The 14,396-nt window shown below is 46.1% G+C and overlaps 2 protein-coding genes across 5 annotated transcripts in view; one reads left to right on the top strand and one right to left on the bottom strand.

The window, feature by feature from the left end:
• The window catches only part of FOXRED1 (FAD dependent oxidoreductase domain containing 1), a 34,397-nt gene extending 31,793 nt beyond the window's left edge, over positions 1–2,604 (bottom strand). For all 3 annotated transcript variants that reach the window (XR_016282298.1, XR_016282299.1, XM_089537813.1), the window contains exon 1: positions 2,437–2,604. Coding sequence is in view for 1 of the 3 variants with exons in the window: in XM_089537813.1 (XP_089393939.1) it covers positions 2,437–2,581 (145 nt within the window). In the remaining 2 variants the exon portion in view is untranslated. The remainder of the gene's footprint in view (positions 1–2,436) is intronic.
• A 424-nt stretch (positions 2,605–3,028) lies between these two features.
• SRPRA (SRP receptor subunit alpha) overlaps positions 3,029–14,396 on the top strand; it is a 34,508-nt gene continuing 23,140 nt past the window's right edge. The window contains exons 1-3 of one of the 2 annotated variants that reach the window (XM_089537795.1): positions 3,029–3,258; positions 12,630–12,713; positions 13,952–14,115. In XM_089537795.1, the coding sequence (XP_089393921.1) occupies positions 3,130–3,258; positions 12,630–12,713; positions 13,952–14,115 (377 nt within the window). In that variant the 5' untranslated portion in view covers positions 3,029–3,129. Of the gene's footprint in view, positions 3,259–9,763; positions 9,800–12,629; positions 12,714–13,951; positions 14,116–14,396 lie in introns of those variants that run through there. The other variant, XM_089537796.1, reaches the window with a different exon arrangement.

The raw sequence follows: 14,396 nt of genomic DNA, 5'->3' as shown, positions 1-14,396 counted from the left end.
GCTATGTGGCCATGTTCCAGAAAAGTTTCTTCCTGATGTTTTGCCAGCATCTGTGGCTGGCATCTTCAGAGAATGCTTTGCCTGGAAAAAGTGTATGTATACACACACACACACACACACACACACACACACACTGTGAGCCTGGGAATGAGGAAGTGATTTGCATGTGTATTGTTTTGTGTTGATGGCTGGCCTCAGCCTGGGAGGCTAATGCAAATGAGGATTAATGTCTGCTAATTGGTGATCATGATCTGCTGGGAAAGCCCCTGACTTTGAATGGTTTCCCATTTGCATTTGCTGAGTCCTAATTTTGCTATTCCTCAGCACTGGTAGCCATATTTTGTTCAGTTTAAGGGTTTCTTCTTTCCGGTTGAAATTGTCCAGGTGTTTGTGGATTTCAATGGCTTCCTTGTGCATCCTGACATGGTAGTGGTTGGCATGGTCCAGAACTTCAGTGTTTTCAAACAGTATTTTATGCCCAGGATGGTTTGTGGCATATTCTGCTACTGCTGATTTTTCTGGCTGACTCAGTCTGCAGTGTCTCTCGTGTTCCTTGATTCTTGTTTGCACACTGCGTTTGGTGGTCCCTATGGAGACTTTCCACAGCTGCATGGTATGCGCTAAACTCCTGTGGCTGTGAAAGGGTCTCTCTGGTCCTTGGCTGAGCGAAGCATTTGCTGGATTTTGTTCATCAGTTTGTAAACCATTTGCAGGTTGTGCTTCCTCACCACTTTGCCTATTCTGTCTGTGACTCCTTTGATGTATGGTAGAAATACCTTCCCTTTGGGTGGCTGCTTGTCTTCACTCCTCTGGGTTTTCCTGGGCCTGGCAGCCCTTCTGATGTCTGAGCTGGAATAACCATTGGCCTGTAGAGCCTGGTCCAAGTGCTTCAGTTCATCTTCCAAGAAGTGGAATTAATTTCAGTCTGCAATCATTTTCTCTACATTAGCTTAAAACAACATATAAACCACACTTACTGCTACTTCCTTGCAGGTTTTTTAAAAGCAGCTTTTCCTGGAGAAAAAACTTATGATTTCTAAAGCTTACAGGAATTGTGTTTTGTGTCACCTTACATACTTAATACATATAATACACTGCAGTTACTTATATACCCATGTAGAAGTCTAGAAACTTTAGTCAAAAAACTGACCCCAAAAACCTGGGGTCTTATCCACAGGTCAATGTGAACATTGTATTTCGGCTCAGAAAAGGGAACATCCCTGGTGCTTGGCAAAAGTGCAATGCGTCCTGGAGGCAATGCCTGCCCTCTGCTCTCTCTCCCATCCAGCCTTCAGGCTGAGCACAAACAGTTATGCCTGCCAGAATTTTGTAGGTGCTTTAGCATTGTTTCCCTTTGCTTCATCATTTAGATTCTTTGTTGTATGTCCCTAAGTTTTACCCTTAGCTTACCATATCAAAATCCTGCCCTCCTCTTATACACAGTCGACTTACAGTGAAATATATGTGGTATAGAATCAGAGTTGGAAGAGACCCCAAGGGCCCCGATCCAGTCCAAGCCCCTTCTTCTGCCATGCAGGAACTCTCAGTCAAAGCATCCCCAATGACCCTCCAGCCTCTGCTTAAAGACAGCCTCCAAGGAGGGAGACTCCACCAAAATCCCAGAGGAAGGAGTGTGTTCCTCTGTCAAACAGCCCTTACTCTCAGGAAGTCCCTCCTAATGTTGAGCGGGAATCTCTTTTCCTGGAGCTTGCATCCATTGCTCCGGGTCCTATTCTCTGGAGCAGCAGAAAACAAGCTTCTTCCTTCCTCAATATGACATCCCTTCAAGTATTTAAACAGGGCTATTATCATATCATCCCTTAACCTTCTTTTCTCCAGCTAAACATCCCCAGCTCCCTGAGTCTTTCCCTTAGGTTTACTTCCATGTATCTTTGTACTCTTCTAGGGAAAGGGAAGGGGGGGTTATGCGTTTACAGATCGCAACGGAGGGCTTCTAAATCGCCTTGGGTTTTCCGTTCGCCTGGCTGCATTCACACTGAGGCCTGTTACAGACCGCCAAAATAAAACTGCTTGGGGTCTCTTTGGAGGTATGCTATTTAAATGATGCCTGGGTCCTAAGAGTCCGGAGGCCGCGCCAAAGCCACACTCTAGTCCTAAGCACTGGAGGGCAGCTTTGGTGCAGCTTCCGGGTTCTTAGGATGCATGCTTCATTTAAACAGCACACCTCCAAAGAGACCCTTATTTCGGCAGTCTGTAACAGGCCTGAGAGAGAACCCGCTTCGGGAGCGCCTTTCAAGGCCCCGTCCCCTGCTCTCGCCTTCTGGGCCTCGGAGTTGGTTGTGGCGCGGAGCGGAGCTGGACACAGCCTCCCACAACCGACTCCGAGGCCCAGAAGGCGAGAGCAGGGGACGGGGCCACGAGAAGCTCTCCCAAACCAGGTTCCCTCTCTGTGTGCTTGGGCGCTGCGCTTCCCACCTCGGAAAGGGTCGTAACGCCGCGGGGCGCTAGTACGAAGCGGCCTCCGAAGCTCCGTCAGGGTCGGAGAACGCAGCGCCGCTGGATGCGGTCCTTCTGGTCGCGTTGCCGACAAGAAAAGACGCACGCTCCGCCTGCGTAGCATCCTTCGTCTACCCTTCGCTAGCTCCTCCTTCTCCGAAATGAAGCTTCGCCTCAGGGACGGCCTTTTTATACCCCACCGGAAGCCACGCCCATTTCCTCCCTCCCGCTCTTATTGGACGCGCCCTCCCGAAATACCCCCTCCCTCAGCACCATCCTCTTTTTAACTAGACTCCGCCCCCCATTTTGGACCAATCCGCCGCCACATCGCCTCCTTGATCGTGAGGCAACTCAGCGTTGGCATCCCTTCCCCTCTTCGCCTCGCACTCACAAACCAATGGCTACGCGTCCCGCTGACGTCATCCTAGCCCCGCCCCCGAGGCCGATGTAGCCGCACTACTCGCCGCTCTTGCCCAAGTCTCTATGGTCCTCGGAACGTTGCGCGGTCCAATCACATTCTCCCTTTTCGACGCGGTCCCACCTCTTCCTAACACGAGCCGCTTCCGGCGGAAGTGAGCCAAACGGCTGAAGGCTAATGTGACGTGGGCTGGTTCCCTGTCGCCCCTCGGTCTCCCTTTCCCCCGGCGCCAGGCCCGGAGCCCCGGCGGCGCCATGCTCGACTTCTTCACTATCTTCAGCAAGGGAGGCCTGGTGCTTTGGTGCTTCCAAGGGGTGCGGGGCCCCGCGGCGGCGGCTTGCACGGCGCCCGTCAACGCGCTCATCCGCTCGGTCCTGCTCCAGGTGAGCCCCTCGCTTCGCCTTCCTCGGGGCTGGGTCTCTCTTCCAAAACACGCCCAGAAACAACCATAGCCCAGTTCGAGGCCGCTTGGGCTGCCCTGGGTCAGGGCTAGGGAACCCCGGGAGTTGTAGTTTGTTGTGGCAGCAGAGCTCCCTCTGGCGGAGAAGGCTCCGTGCCTCACAGAACTACACTTCCCAGAATTCCCTGGCACTGGGCGGTTAAACCGGCCTCGAACTGGATCCGCCCTGCTGCAGTGTGCTTCGGGTGTCTGTTCTTATTTGCTTTATTTTCATCCCATCTTTCTCCCCGTTGGGACCCAAGGCAGCTCACAATACACACACACACACACTGAAACAATACCCTAAGAAGCAGTTACAATAATCCATCAGTCTGTAGGTCTTGGAATTAGACGGCATCCCGAAACAATAAGATGTATCCTTAAATACTAACGTTAGGATTGTTCATGCTATTGGATTATTGTTATTATATTTATTGATTTATAATCCTGCTCTTTTATTTATTGTTGTTCTTCATAATAATAATAATAATAATAACAACGTGATTTATTTATGTTTCCTGCCTCTCCCTGAAGATCAAAGCAGGATTACAACATAATAAAAATACAACATAATAAAAAATACGAAGACAGAATACAAAAATTACAATTAACCCCTAAAACCCTCCCACAATTAGAGATAATAACAGTCCAACCATCAAAATAGTTACGTCAGCGGCGTAATTCTGGAGTAATTGAAACGGAGCCGACCTTGAAGGCGGAAGGGCTATCCGTCTTTGGAGGCCTGCTTTATTTAAGCCTTATTTATATCGTGCTGCAAAGTTACACAGATCTGGGCCCCATACAATTTAAAATGTCGGAAAGTGATACATTAACACAGAATTAAATTGTTACAATATTCAATTAGGTTGCTTATTAAAAGATTGCTTATAAAAAGGCGAAATTGTTTGAAACACAGCTTTTCCCATTTCTATGTGTGTTTGTGAGAGGAAGCTGGCAAGAGGAGGGAAGCAATAGGCACCTTTGGAGAGGCACTAAAAAGACCCAAACTTCAGGCCCGAACTCTCCCTGGAAGCACAGAGGACTAAACTGAGGAGGCAGTTGTATTTATTTACTGTATTCAGCCAGAAAGGCTCTCACAGCAGACTTACAGATAGTGAATTAGACAATTTCTGCCCACAGGTTTCCCTTCTAAAAAGACCAGACACAAAAGGAGAAGGGAATGGCAGTGGGAAGGGGATCAGGTCCAGCAGTCCTCCTCTCCCTCAGAGGCCTGGACCAAGGCAGAGGGACTGGAGCCAGGAGGGCCCTGCTTCTTCCTTTAGGCCAGGCCTGATGGAGCTGGCTGGCCTTTCTCTCCTCTGATGTCAGATGGCAAAGAGGGAGAAGAAAGGACTAAAGACACTTGTCCCTCCACATTCTCTGGGGTTAGGGCACAAGACCCCTGTGAATATGTAAAAAAACACAAATAACAAAAACACCACGTTTTTACCTGAGAGGACACCTCTCTAGGAGTCTCTAGGTCCTTCAGCACAACTCTGTGGTCAGCGGCCAACAGACACTGACCATAGAACTGCGCCGGAGGAGCTACAAAGGCCTAGTAGAGTGGGTTCTCTAGGAATCTCTAGGTCTTTCAGTGCAAATTTTAGTTAAAGCTGTTCATAGAGTTGCACTGGATATTTGTAGAGAGAACATATTAATAAAATCCGTGAATGATCAAAGCATGCTTGGTAAAGTAGAGGGCAGTAAGAAAAGAGCAAGATGACATTTCAGATGGATAGACTCAATCAGGGAAGCCACAGCCGTGAATCTGCCAGAGCATTGGGTGATCTGGAGGCCTCTCGTTCATAGGGTCCCAGTGGGTCGAAGGCAATTAACTGGATTGTGTTGTTGTTGTGTGCCAGAGAGTTGGACTGGACGGACCTTGTGGTCTCTTTCAACTCTGTGATTCAAGTCATTTCTGAGTTACCTATCATGGAGTTTTCTTGGCCAGGTATGCTCAAAGGAGGTTTGCCATTGCCATTCTCTCATATATATATGAGATAGTATTACAATAGATATATTTATTTAAGAAATAGATAGATAATGAAAAGACTATAATATAATTAACTTTATATAGTTGTATAATAATAATAATAGAGGAATAAGGAATATCAGCTCTATTTTTTTCTGCATTTAATTGTAATGTACCGTAAGTTTAAGTATAGATTGTATATATTTGTATTATTACTATTTCAGTTTATCTGTATATTTTAATTGTTGGAAGCTGCTTTGATTTTTCCCAGCAGACAGGGTCCTAGCCTCCTGTATTCAGGGTTAAGCTCCTTCTATTCGCTCCTGTAGGCAGGGACAATAAACAAAAGACCGGCCCCTATATAGGGAGGAGCTAAGCCCCCTGGGCCTCAGTCTTGTTCCTGCCTAAGCTCCTAGCAGGATGTGTCTCTTAGAGCCAGCAAAGTTTTTCCTTTCTCCGAAAGTGGTTTGAGAGCTTCCTTGGCTTTCCCTTCTTCTCCTCTCTCCTGCCTTTCCCCCCTTCCTTGGTGGTGGCTATGGCAGAGGTTCCCAAGAGCACTGGCTAAGGGTCATCCTTAGCTCAGGCTTCCCTAGCTCAGGGTCTGCCAGCTCAACAGAGGGAGCTGGCTTCAGAGGCAGACCCATTGGGATGTGTTTGCTGTTGCTCTGCAGTTTCTTCACTACAGCCACTCCAGTCCTTTCTCTCTTGCTGCCTTGGAAGCATGAAGAAAGACTTAATATGGCAAGGGCTCCCAGGATTGGAGAAAGGTCTTGGTTTTGCCAATGACTCTCCCTCTCCTCCAAAGCTGCCCCCCTTTCATGGTGGGAGCACAGGAGATTTCTGTAAACAGCATTGCAGCACATGGAAGCCGTGGGAACAGACGGTGAGGGGTTTCCCCTCCATGTCTCTGGTTCTCCACATCACCTCTGCCTAGCCTGTTTAAGGCCAGGGATCAGTGAGGAAACGGGCCAGAAGTCATGGAAACTTCGCTTCTCAGCATCTCTGCTCAGCCCATTGGGGCCAGAGTTCAGAGGACAGGCCAGCCAAAAGCCATGGCAAAGGATTTCTCTGTATCACCTCTGTACAGCCTGAAACAGGGCCAAGGTCAGAAAGGCAAGCCAGCCAGAAGACACAGGAGAAGAGGTGAGTACCAGGGGCCCTCTCTCTCTCTATCCAGCAAGGAACCTTTGCCAGATCTAATGTCCTCGTTCAGGGCAGGCATTGCCATGAGACCTCTGCCATGGCCATTGCAGGCACTATGCCTAGCATAAGGTTTGGGACTCTGCCAGGAGGACAGATGGGGGCATAAACCCTTGGTCTCCTCCTCCCTTCCCATCTCTGGCCCCAATGGCACCCAGGACCCCAATAAGTGTGGGGGATCCTTTTGCAGACTGGGAAACACATGGTGGTGTTGCCAGGGATCCTGCACATTCCTTTTGAATTCTTATAATGAGATGGTGTGTAAGGAAGCAGAGGACTCCTCCTCTATGTTGTACAGCCACATGGCTGTAAAGGAAGCTAGACTTGGTCCAGCAGGAGCTGAAGCTTCCAACTCTAAAATGGTATTTTTTGGCTGCCACAGAGCATCCCACAAAAAAGCACAAAGTGGATTCATGTTCTCCCCAGAGAGAGCATGGCCTCTGCCACCCACTTCTAAACAGAGGCTGGAGGGCCATCTATCAGGTATTCTTTGATTGAGAGTTCCTGCATAGCAGAATGGTGTTGGACTGGATGGCCCTTGGGGTCTCTTCCAACCCAAGGAGTCTATGAGAGATCACATGGATACAAATCCTCCTGTGTTCCCTCCCCAAAAATTACAACAACAAAAAGGAGAAAACCACTTGTGGATATCATGGGTGGAGAGTTCCCTTCACCCCCAATTGTGTTTGGCTGCCCCAAACTGTGGCACTCTTGAGAGAACAGCTTGAGCGCTTGGCCTCTCCTTTCCATCAGAGATTATCCTTTCTCAGGACACAGACATACCTCAGGTAAATGTAGAGTCATGTCCCACAGCAGCCCCTCTGCCCTTCCCAGCTACCTATGCAAGTGGGAAGGGAGTTGAGGACCAAGCTAGCTTCTATCATGCAACTAGGTTTCTATAAAGCCTGCCTGAGATTAAAAGGGCTAAGCTGTAAACCCCATCTTGAAGTTGGGGCTGTCTCAAACATAAATAAAACAAAGTGCCCTGTGAGTATCAGGGCTACACTACAGGCCATATGCAGCTATCTACCCATGGTTACAAATGGTCTTCAGTCACTGCTAACTTAGGCCCCTTACAGACTGGCCAAAATAAAGCTGCTTCGAGTCAGTTTGGAGGTATGCTCTTTCAATGATGCATGTGTCCTAAGAGGCCGGAAGCCACGCCAAAGCCATGGTCCAGTCCTAAGGACTAGAGCACAGATTTGGCACAGCTTCTGGACTCTTAGGACGCATGCATCATTGAAACAGCATACCTCCAAAGTGACCCGAAGCAGCTTTATTTTGGCCTGTCTGTATGGGACCTTAGAGCAGTTTCCTCAGTGCTTGGAAGAAGCTACTGCCCAGGCAGCCTCCCTTGATGGGGCAAATAAGGGAGGGGAGAGCCCCCACAGCAACAGGTCTGGGGGCTCATATTTACAAGAGATACTGGTTAACTTTTTCTGGTGTTCATTTTATTACTGTTAGCCCATGAGGTTTGAGTTGTGCTGTTTCTGCTCACCCCCCTCTCTTTTTTCCAGGCCAGAGAAGATGCCTGGAAATTAATTCAACAAGGGAAGGGGCTAGCCATAAGTCAACATGATGACTTTTCTTCCTTCCTCATGGGCCTCCATCCCTGTCTCCATTTGGGCCAGAGCCTTTTTGCCTTAGCTAGAACAGCCTAAGACTTAGATGAGCACATAGTTCTACCTCCTTTGTGTAATATATTATCAGCCATAGCACTTCTCATTAAGAGCATAAGCTTTAACAATACAGATTCATTTAAATGCTAATAAACAGGGTGACTCAAGCAAGGAGAAGGCCTCTGGTCACTCAGTAGACCTCTAATGCTTACATGCATTGAGGATCTTTGGTAAAAACATCTCATATGAGATGGTTCTCACTAATACAGGGGGTTAAGAAAAATTCTTATCAAAAACAAACAAACAGCCTCCTCTCCATGGGGGGGAGAAACCCCCCTTCCTCCATGAGTGTTTTAAAACAATATAATCAAGTTTTTCTGCTAAGGGGTTGCTTCAAATCCCATTCAGACATCCTACAGAGCCCTGAGGAGTCTGCCACAAAGATCACAATTACAGCGCGCCCGCACCATACGTGGCTTGAGCATACACGCTCAACCCGCGGGGTGGAAGGGGCGGTGTGTCCCATTCAATTGAATGGGCACGCACGCCCGTTGCGTCCCGTGTGCCGCCGCAGCCGCCGTGTACGAGCCCCATTGGAAACAATGGGGCTTGAGCATAGGCGGAATTTGCCTTACGTGGAGGGATCCGGAACAGATCCCCGCGTAAGGCGAGGACGCACTGTACCTCTTACCTTGTCTAGATAGTTACACTTTAAATAAGAATGCCTGCTGATGGGCTTGCCATTCAACTGTTCCCTGCCCTGGATAGGCCTATTGTAACAAGGTCTATCATGCATATGATGAGTTGGGTTCAAGGCCATGAAGGTTCATGCTGCCAATCTCTTTCTTTTAGTGGTCTCAGGGTGCTACAAGATTTCTTTCCATACTGTTGGGCATGCTTTGATTATGATTTCCTACATGGCAGGGGGTTGGACTTGATGGCCCTTGTGGTCTCATCCAGCTCCATGATTCTATGATTTTATTGTTATATAAGGTTAGCTGCTGTGTGGCTGAGTGTCTTATTCCTGACTGGGTTTTCATGCCAAGGTCTGGTCCAAAAACCACTATTGTCCACTGCTTTCTGAGGCTGGGAAAATGGACTTCCTAGTGCCTATGCCTTGTTTTCTGCTAGCACATCTGCTCAGATTTAATATATCATACAGCTCCATATAGAGACTTACACCAGCCACCTATATGCCCACAGCTTGTAAATATATAATATAAATATAATTATATATAAATATATTTTAAAAATCCCAAGAAAACCGAACTGTGATTTTACTATGCCATTATATTTTATGTGACTTGAGCTTCCATGGATTTGGTATCCATGCAAAGTTCTGAATCCAACTCCAGTACATGTCAAGGGCCCACTATACTATTTAAAATTTAGGTTTGTTTTCCTTTGACAGATCCTTTTTGTGGAGAAAATCCTCTCCTCGAAATTAGATACCAGAGGGCTATCCTTGCCAAGCCCTCTGTTCCCATTTCATGACTTCTTAATCAGCAGTTCATTCAGCCGGGAGACCCCTCAGCCTTCATACAGGTTGATGATAGCCTGCTACATGGAGCTGGGGTGATTTTTGAAGCCTCTAGACAAGTTCATCCTCAGATGAAATCAGACTTAATTCTGACCACAGGCCCTGTTAACACAGAGTGCATCCACACTTCTGCATGGACACCAATGTCTGCGAGGTAAGCTTAATCCAGTGTCTCCCTTGCCTAACCATGGAATTAGTCTTATTTTACACAGGTTCACAGATGTTCCAGTAAAGAACTGCACATTGTTTTGAAATATTAGTTGGAGGTCAGACATTAACATTCCTCTTTCAGAGCAGTAAGTTTTAATTGCTACACGTGAAATCACCTTAATATCACCTTCATTGCTAAAACCAGTTGACAAGGTGATCAGTGATAGGCTGGAAGCTGCCATAGGTCCAGATTAGATCAGGTTCTATGCTGATTGATCACATAATCCACCTTTTAGACAAGTTCTCATCGACTGCTTCAGGTTTTCAATGGCTGACCTGCTATAGTCCATCCAAGATGGCATTAAAAACGGACTAAGACCCAACATGGTTATAAGGCAGGTGTCTGCCATCACGTCGGTTCTGCTCATGAGAGCAGCTAGAATGGCGGCCATCCTCACATTAAGAGGCTGTTGAGGGGAGTTTCCAACAGGGCCAGCCCACCAGACATCGTTTTCCATCTTGGGATGTGAACACGGTCTTAAAGGCGCTGATGGTTGGGACGATCAAGTCCCTTCGGGAGGCCTCCTCAAACACCTCTCCCTCAAGGTCATCTTCCTCATGGCCATTACCTCCACCAGATAGGTGTCAGAGCTGGGGCCCTGTCAGTACGTAAAGACTTGTGTATTTTTAGGCCAGTCTCAGTGTGCCTTCGTCCAGACCCTACCTTCGTGCCTAGGGTCAACTCAGCCTTTCAGGTATCACAGGACATTCTCCTGCCTTCATTCTGCCCTGATCCTAAGAAGGACTTGGAAAAGACCTGGCACACATTGGATGTGCGCAGAGCCCTCAAAATCTACATCAAGAGGACTTCAACCTTAAAGTCATCTGAAATGTTGTTCATTTCCTTTTCTCCTGGGCTCTTTGGGGTGCGAGGTATCTGCCTCGACTCTGAGTAGGTGGATCAGGTCTAGTATTCAAGAGAGCTACCGAACGCTTGATCTCACTCCACCTGAGGGGGTGATGGCGCACTCAACCAGGAGTGCATCTACCTCTGTGGCTCTGGCCACTAGCACCTCCCAGTCAGACATTTGCAGGGCGGCCACATGGAAGTCGCCTTCGACCTTCATAAGACATTACAAACTGGATGTGTCTCAGTCTGCTGAGGCGTCATTTGTAAGGAGGATCCTCCAACAGATTGTGTCGGGGGCCACAGTCTCCTAGTAGCACTTCCCTCCCAGTTCGAGAGGGCTTTTGTAAATTCTAGAATACAGGAGGTTAGGACCCTGTCTGCTGGGAAAACGAATGTTGGTACTTACCAGCGATACGTTCATTTCCAGCAGACGAGGGTCCTAGCATCCTGCCCACCCGGGTGCTGCCTGCGGCCTCCGACCCTGCCTGCCTGTTGGTGGACCTGCCTTGTTCTTCTTGTTGCTGGATTGGTTTTTCTGAGTTCTTGTTTGTTCTTGGACTAGTTTTTTCTAAGGTGTTCTAGTTAACCCTTAGCTGATGTTACTAAAGTTCAGTTCCTTGATTTACCTTACTAGTCGCTTGGCTTGTTATTGACTGAGGCCCAGAGGGGTTAGCTCCTCCCTATATAGGGGCTGGTCTTTTGTTTATTGTCCCTGCCTACAGGAGCGAATAGGAGGAGCTTAACCCAGAATACAGGATGCTAGGACCCTCGTCTGCTGGAAATGAACGTATCACGGGTAAGTACCAACGTTCATGTTTCTTACAAATAAGCGGGATATAAATAAAAGTTTTTTTTATTTTTATTTTTATTATATATATAGGCTGTTAGAAGACCACTGAGACTTAATTCTAACTGAATACAGTGGGCCCTTGTTATCCGCTGGGGTTTGGTTTCAAGATTCCCCCGTGGATAAAAAAATCCGTGGATGCTCAAGTCCCATTAAATATAATGACATAGCAAAATGGTGTCCCTTATAAAAAATGGAAAATCAAGGTTTGATATTTGAAATTTCAACTTTTTTTGAACCTTTTCAAGCTGTGGATGCTTGAATTCATGTATAACAAATGTGTTGTATAAGAAGGGCCTACTGTATATTATTTTAACCTGAGATCAGCCTCATTGACTTGAATTGGTTTTGCTTGCCCTTTATTCATAACTCACATGTCTTTCTATTGAAACATATACAAATGTGGGCTTACCATTGACTTGTCAGTTCAGACAGGTATGTTGCATTTATTTATTCAATGCCTGTGTTACCTAGTACAAAAAGCAGTATTTTTTTCTGTAGATTCATGGCTTATAATATATAAAAGAAGTGTGTGTATGGACTTTCAGGTTGCTTGTTGATTTATGGTGACCCCATGTATGTCATAGGGTTTTCTTAAACAAGGAATTGTCAGAACTGGTTTTGGCAGTTCCTTCCTCTGAAATCTAGCTTAGAGCACCTGGTATTCATTGGCAGTCTCCCATACAAGTACTAATCAGGACTGACCCTGCTTAGCCTCCAAGATCAGCTAGGATTTGATGCCGTTAGGGGGTTTAGGCTAGGAAAAAGCTCTGTAGAGGTGAAATAGCAGAGGTCTGTGGAATGAAAGGACAGGTTGCTTACCCGTCACTGTTGAGTGACCATCTGTGAATTCACACAATTGGGGTATTCCTGTGCCTGCGCAGAGCATATTCAGAACCTTCTGGAATAGCCAAGCTATTTCCCCCAACCCTCCTGCAAAGCACTGACAGCCAGCAAAGCACTAACTCTACTGAATGGGGGTTGGGACAGTAGAACCCTAATCTTGACAGTTCCTGCAGTGCAGGGTTTGACCTTCCCATTGGCTTCTTCTAATATATTGCTTCCTTGTCTTCTCAGGAGCGAGGTGGGAGTAACTCTTTCACCCATGAAGCCCTTACGCTGAAGTATAAACTGGACAATCAGTTTGAGCTTGTCTTTGTGGTAAGTGAGCTATTATGGACTTTAATCTGTTTAAAAATCCATTTCCAAAATACTACAGGAATGGAAACAGAGTTCTGACATAGAGAACACTCATTGGGGATGTATTATTACTAAAGGTTTCAGAATGTCCTTTTTGTTTCCTGTGATTTGGAGTACATTCTATGGAACATCAGTCTTGTATCAGACTTCATGACAAGGGCAACATCTTGTGTTTGGATTATTCAGAAAAGTTAGACTTCAATTGAGAGATGGCCCCTTTTTAACTAATTAATGCTACCTTTGCATGTAACAATATATTTAAAAAACCCTCTTTGTTGAGGAAATTGCCGTTGGGTGTGTTCAGCCTACTGTTCACATGAGTGAGTAAACATACCCGGAAGAGATATCTGAGCCTGGGATTATGGTTAAATGCATCCAAACAAGCCAAGTTTATAAAGCAGATTTAACCCCCAAATTGTTGATTTATGAATCATGGTTGGTTCAGTTGCACTGGTCTTGATACACGTGAAGGCTGGTCTTGATATGGCATAATGCATTTCCTTACCTATTAATTCCCAGCCATGGACTGCCAGGAGGAGAATGGAGGACTGAGTGAGGGAGGGCTCTTTAACATCTTGCCCCCTCCTCCAGCCCTGGACCTCCAGCTTGGGCGTCGGCCTATAAAGCCTCGAGCAATACTAAGAAGAACATTATCTTGTTGCTAATTTTTAGTCTCCCCCTTTTCAGGTTGTTAGATTGTAATTCTTTTATTGTAATTTCATTGACAGTAAAGTTGCAACTTGTGCTGTATTTCCTTTATTATTTCATTGTTTATTGGCATCTGCTTGTTGTTTTTTCCAATGAGGGGTTGGAAATGGGGAATTCTTTTTGATAATTATTGATTTTAATGTAGTAATCAGTGTTAGGCTTTTGTCATTATTGAATTGCTACGATATTACTGTTATTGTTGTTGTTATGTTTTTTTGCTATGTATTGCTATGTTATATTTCTTTATTATCTTATGTGTATTGCTATTGTTTATTGCTATTGCTTTGTATTTTCCTACTGTTGTAAGCCGCCTGGATTCCTAGTGATTGGGCGGGGTATAAATAAATTCTATTATTATTATTGAAAGTGGGAGGAGTGGGCTGTGCATTACTCACATGGTGTCATTCTGAAGAAATGGTAACAATTATTTGTGATCATTGTCAATGTGAGACTTCTGGTTCTCTTAGTAACAATATTTGTTCTTCTTGTAGGTTGGATTTCAGAAAATCCTGACTTTAACCTATGTAGATAAGTTGATAGATGATGTCCATAAGGAGTTCCGAGACAAATATCGAAATGAGTTTCAACAGAAGGGAACCCTTGGGATTCTCAATGGCACTTTTGATTTTAAAGAAGATTTTTTACGTCTCCTACGGTAACAGAAAAATACCTTTCATTAGTCACATTTCAGCAGGCTAGATATGTGCCTTAAGTGTTTGGAGGAAACCATTGAAACTAAGCCTAGTAAGCATTGGTTTCCCAACCATAGCCAAGTCTGGTTTATTGCATCCTGAAAACCTGCGGGGCAGATCTGATGAAGATTACTGGTAGCAGTGTGCACACTCATCACTCTCTGCTGGCTTTAGCAACTGTACAGTAGTTGCAATCACTAGGCTACTCAGTGGTGAAGTCTTTAAGTGGGCTGCCATGGGGACA

This window comes from Sceloporus occidentalis, unplaced genomic scaffold (genome assembly GCF_023333645.1).
Source record: "Sceloporus occidentalis isolate IW3139 unplaced genomic scaffold, rSceOcc1.0.p SCAF_9, whole genome shotgun sequence".
NCBI classification, from domain to species: Eukaryota; Metazoa; Chordata; class Lepidosauria; order Squamata; family Phrynosomatidae; genus Sceloporus; species Sceloporus occidentalis.
This window is presented reverse-complemented; position numbering and strand designations above follow the sequence as displayed.